The sequence below is a fragment of the Microtus ochrogaster genome, linkage group LG5 (genome assembly GCF_000317375.1).
Source record: "Microtus ochrogaster isolate Prairie Vole_2 linkage group LG5, MicOch1.0, whole genome shotgun sequence".
Lineage (NCBI taxonomy): Eukaryota > Metazoa > Chordata > Mammalia > Rodentia > Cricetidae > Microtus > Microtus ochrogaster.
This window is the reverse complement of record NC_022031.1, coordinates 55,777,173-55,782,614: the sequence shown is the minus strand read 5'-3', so window position 1 is coordinate 55,782,614 and position 5,442 is coordinate 55,777,173. Positions and strand designations below refer to the sequence as shown.

At 49.8% G+C, this 5,442-nt stretch overlaps 1 protein-coding gene and 1 non-coding gene across 2 annotated transcripts; both read left to right on the top strand.

The window, feature by feature from the left end:
* Window positions 1-4,030: 4,030 nt before the first annotated feature.
* On the top strand, window positions 4,031-5,126 carry Rps20 (ribosomal protein S20). Its single transcript, XM_005362267.2, has 4 exons — window positions 4,031-4,163; window positions 4,335-4,434; window positions 4,634-4,707; window positions 4,907-5,126. The coding sequence occupies exons 1-4, from the start codon at window positions 4,161-4,163 to the stop codon at window positions 5,087-5,089; spliced, it is 360 nt and encodes a 119-aa protein (XP_005362324.1). The 5' UTR covers window positions 4,031-4,160; the 3' UTR covers window positions 5,090-5,126.
* LOC113457755 lies at window positions 4,493-4,558 on the top strand. Its single transcript, XR_003378256.1, has one exon. It is a non-coding gene; the product is annotated as a small nucleolar RNA U54 (small nucleolar RNA).
* Window positions 5,127-5,442: the final 316 nt, after the last annotated feature.

Genomic DNA, 5,442 nt, shown 5'->3' with positions numbered 1-5,442 from the left:
TGGTAAGAAGAAAAATTTAAATAGCAGTTTTTACTGAACATCTCCCCAGAGTTTGCCGCCCCACCCTCTCCCTGACAACCCCTTTCCCTCTTAGCCTGTATGAGTTAGACTTTCTGGCTGCCACGTATCAGTGAGTGCACACACTTTTTGTCTTCCGGCCTCCACTTAGTCTATGCCAGCAGCCTCACTGATATGCGTCAGCATTGGTTTCTGAAGGGCAGGTGATACTCCACTGTGTAGACACATCCTTCTCATCAGTTGCTCATCTATTGCTAGATCCTTAGGCTGTCTCCACACCTCGGTTACTGTAAATAGTGCTGCCGCAGTTATGAGACGCTCTCTTTTTTTTTTTTTTTTAAATGTGTAGTCCAGGCTGGCCTCGAACTCCAGATCCACCTGCCTCTGCCTCCTTCACCGGCCTGCGCCACCAGAGCCGGCGACGTTGTCTCTTTGAGATACTGACTTTTAACACTCCTTTTTATTGATGGACCTGTGTCTGTCAGTGTATGCCACTTGTGCGCGGGTACCCAGAGACCCGAAGAGGGCCAGGGATCCCTTGGTGCTGAAGTTACAGGCATTGAGAGACTTCCAAACCTCAGTCCTTCTGAAGGGCAGCAAGAGCTCCTACCTGCTGAGCCATCTCCCCAGCCCTGAGATATTGATTTAACAGCTACCCAAGGGTGGGGTTTCTGGGACATATGGTGGTTCTATTGATTATTTATTCAGTGTGGTGAGGGGGGTTACCCAGCACTCACGCAGGCTGTGTGGGTGCTCTGTAGTCAGGTTACTTCCTTGGCCATAATTATGATTTTTAAAGAACCCCCTTTGCTTTCAAAACTTTTTTAAGGATTTGTGTAGGGCCGGGCGGTGGTGGCGCACGCCTTTAATCCCAGCACTCGGGAGGCAGAGGCAGGCGGATCTCTGTGAGTTTGAGACCAGCCTGGTCTACAAGAGCTAGTTCCAGGACAGGCTCCAAAACTACAGAGAAACCCTGTCTCGAAAAACCACAAAAAAACAAAACAAAACAAAAAGATTTGTGTAGGGCTGGAGAAATGGCTCAGAGGTTAAGAGCATTGCCTGCTCTTCCAAACGTCCTGAGTTCAATTCCCAGCAACCACATGGTGGCTCACAACCATCTGTAATGAGGTCTGGTGCCCTCTTCTGGCATGCAGGCATACACACAGACAGAATATTGTACACATAATAAATAAATAAATATTAAAAAATTTTGTGTATTTTTTGTTTGGAGTGTTTTGCCTGCATATGTACATGTGTACCATAATGTGCCTGATGTCCAGGGGAGTCCTTGGCAAGCTAGCAGGGGCTCCACGGCTGAGCTACATCCCCAGCCCTTGGTTTGCTTTGTCATCCCCTCCTTTTCTTTTATTTTTAAAATTTTTTTTGGAGACAGGATTTCTGTGTAAAAGTCCTTAATGTCATGGCATCCACTTTGTAGACCAGCCTAGTCTCAAGCTCACAGAGGTCTGCCTACCTCTGACTCCCGAGTGCTGGGATTAAAGGCATGCAGCCAGCCCTTAGTTTTTTGAGATGGGTTCTTAACATGTAGTCCAGGCTGGTCTTGAATCTCCTGCCTATGGTTTCCCAGAACTGGGATTACAGACCAATGCCAGAGACCATCTTAAAATTCCTCTTCTTGGAGACTGGAGAGATGGCTCGGGGGTTAGGAACACTGACTGTTCTTCTTGGAGTCCCAGGTTCAAATTCCCAGCATCCACATGGCAGCTCATAACTGTCTATAATGCCTGTTCTAGGAGATCTGACATCCTCAGAAGTCCCAGGTTCAACTCCCAGCACCTACAAGGCAGTTCATAACTGCCTATAACTTCTGTTCCAGGGGATCTGACACCCTCATATAGACATACATGCAGGCAAAATACCAATGTACCAAAAAAATTACAAATAAACAAATTATAAAATTTTAAAAAGCTAAGAAAAATTCTTTTCCTATTGTTCAAGAAGTTAACACGCTCACCATTCCTCAAGTGTTTATGGAATAAGGAAAGTCTAAGATTTGTTTTTGAAAATAATTCTAGCTCAAAGTGGTGGCATGCCCCTGTAATCCTTTGCGCAGGGTAGGAGGATTTAAAGTTTGAGGCTAGCCTGGGCTACTAAAATATTTCTAATTGTACTTCTCAAGCACTCCATTGAGTTCCCAGACAACCCTGGAGCATGGCTGTCCAGGCTTCTGAAGATGCAACTCCTCTTGATACTAATACAAATCACAGCTCACGATGCTGGGCGAGTATGCATTTGTCTATTTGCTGCAGATAATGCTATAAAGTTTCATGGAGGTCACAGGATCTAAAATAAGAATGCAGGTTTTAGCTGGGGTGGTGGCCAATACCTTTAATCTCAGCACTCTGGAGGCAGAGGTGGGGAGATACCTAGAAATTCCAGGTCAGCCAAAACTACTTAGTAAGACCTAGTCTCAAAAAGGCAAAACAACTAAGCAAGAAAAGAAAAAAAGAATACATATTTCAGATTTGTATTTTGAAATATACTAGGAGAGGTTTTGCAGTCAATGGGTTATATTTAAAAATAAGTGATCTTGAAAAAAATCTAGTTTTAACACCAATCTTAATTGTTCAATGCAAAACAACATGTACGTTGCGAACCAGAAAGCCGGTTCCTAGCTAGGTTGAGTATCACCCAGCAAGCCAGTGCCCTTCCTAAAATGTAGTTCTCTCGCAAAGATCAAAAGAGAAAGTCTTTAAATGGAGTCCTGATTGGAAGAGACCAGTGCTCAGACCCTCACCAGTCTGGCAGGTCTGGGCAAATAACTCTGTTATTTTCTCCTGTCCTGTCCTAAACCCACCTCCGTGTTTATAGTCTAGTTGACCAAGTCCTTACCCTTGACGGGGAGGGATTTTGGAGAGGGAGGTCAACCTGCACCCTTCCCTGCTTCCCAGGGCATTTGACCTGGCTTGGCTTTCCTTCAGCCGTGTTTGGACACGGGTTTTATTATGAACAGATGCTTCGTCCCGAGGAGTCCTCGGAGGTCTTAGCCAGTACACATTGGGTCATCACGACCTAGAGGAGAGGATGTGTTAAAACTGGGCACCCACGTGCCAGGCCGGGCTGCAGGTACCTGCGCTGTGACCCCACAGCCCTGGGGTTGGACTTCGCCTTCTCTTAGCTGAAGGTGTGGACGCTAAACTCGGGTCTTTCCTAGCCGATATAGACATTTCCAATGTTCTGGGATGTCCAAAGCGGAGATGTCACAAAAGGGCATTTCGGCTCTGAAAAACAGTTTTCGAATAATTTTTATTTTTTTTTTATTTTTATTTTTATTTTTTTTGGTTTTTTCGAGACAGGGTTTCTCTGTGGTTTTGGAACTAGCTCTTGTAGACCAGGCTGGTCTCGAACTCACAGAGATCCGCCTGCCTCTGCCTCCTAAGTGCTGGGATTAAAGGCGTGCGCCACCACCGCCCGGCTTCGAATAATTTTTAAAAATGTAATTTGGGTTATTAATAGGGGGGTGGGAGTGGGTGCCACAGCTCTCGATGGGAAGTCAGAAGACAACTTTCCGGAATCCAGTCTCTCCTTCCACCGTGGACTCACAGGACCGAACTCGGGGTGTCGGGCTCGTGGGTTAGGTGCTTTCTTTCTCCTGCTGAGCCCCGGATTCTAGCTCCAGCACCGAAAGTAAATAAATTTAAACGCCGGGCTCGTCGGATCGCTCCTCCCCAAGGCGCGTGCCACTTAAACCCAGGAAAGTGGATCACTTGCCAGGACAAATCACGTGGATTGGGTGTGCACGGGAAGCGTCTGTCGCTCTTAAGACCGCAGGGACTGGATGTTCACCGGGTTCCAGCCTCCCGCGTCCTCCGGTTCAGGGCAGGGACTCAGCCGAGCCGACAGGGGGCGTGCGCGCGGCCTCTCCTTTTTCCCGCCAACCCGCGAGCGTCGCAGCCCGGCCTCCCGCGGCCGCCCCTCGGCGGACGGGGACACTTCCCGTTCCGGGGCGCGAGGGACCCGGATGTGAGCGTGCTTATATAAGCGCCCGCCGCCCCTTCCGCCCTCCTTTCTGAGGCGTGGTGGTGTGCGCCGCGGAGCTCCGCTCGGCCTGCTCCGGTCCTGACTCACCGCTGTTCGCTCCCCGCCGAGGAACAAGTCGGTCAGGAAGCCCGCACGCAGCCATGGTGAGGCGGGGGACGGCGCCGCGCGGCCCGGGGCGTCTGCGGGGCTCGCGTTCCCGGGCGCCGGCGAGCCTAGGGTTTCCCGCCGCGGCGACGGCCCCGGTGGCGTCGGCGTCTCCGGAGCGGGCCGCCATTTACGGGTCGCTGTTTGTTTTCCCGCCGGGGTGGTAACAGGCTTTCAAAGACACCGGGAAGACGCCCGTGGAGCCCGAGGTGGCGATCCACCGCATCCGGATCACGCTCACCAGCCGCAACGTGAAGTCGCTGGAGAAGGGTCAGTGTGGCGGGGTCGGGGCTCGCGCCTCGGGCGCTCTACTCAGCTGCGGGGCGGTCGGCGGTGAGGAGATCCCTACTGTGTTGAATGGCAGTGATAGTTTTTACGCTATTCTGAGCCGATGGGCCAACTTCCCAGGGGCGACTGGGTTGGGTTGAGTTAACCGAAATGAAAGAGCGTCTGTCTCTTGGCCCCTCAGTGTGTGCCGACCTGATCAGAGGCGCCAAGGAGAAGAACCTGAAAGTGAAGGGGCCCGTGCGCATGCCCACCAAGGTAAGTGCCAGAATCTCCGGTGGTCTGAAACGGCTCTGCTTGGTGTCACGGGGTTTGGTTGCCCGGGGAATGCTTAAAGACACCAACGGGAAATGACTTTGTACAATTTAGCAAGCGGAAGTTGCTGGGGCCTAACACCTGTTGGTGGACGGGAAACATGGCTCGGAGGTACACTTCGGTTTCTTCTGTTTCGTTGTAGACCCTGAGGATCACTACAAGAAAAACACCTTGTGGGGAAGGCTCCAAGACGTGGGATCGTTTCCAAATGAGAATCCACAAGCGCCTCATTGACTTGCACAGCCCCTCCGAGATAGTTAAACAGATTACATCCATCAGTATTGAGCCGGGCGTGGAGGTTGAAGTAACCATTGCAGATGCCTAAGTCAACTGTTTTAATAAATTGACTTAATCGGTTAAAATTTGTTGACTTTTTTTAGAAAACAGGTTTTTTTAATTTATTGCATGTTTGGGTGTCTCGGGTGTCTGGTGCAAGCAGAGATTAGAAAAGGGTGTAAGATTGCCTGGAACTGGGCTGGAGAGGTGGCTCAGCGGTTAAGAGCATTGTCTGCTCTTCCAAGGGTCCTGAGTTCAGTTCCCAGCAACCACATGGTGGTTTACAGCCATCTGTAATGAGGTCTAGTGCTTCAGGCATAATGCAGAAAGAATATTGTATACAAAATAAATAAATTTAAAAAAAGATTGCCTGGCACTGTAGTTGGAGGCGATTTAAGCCAC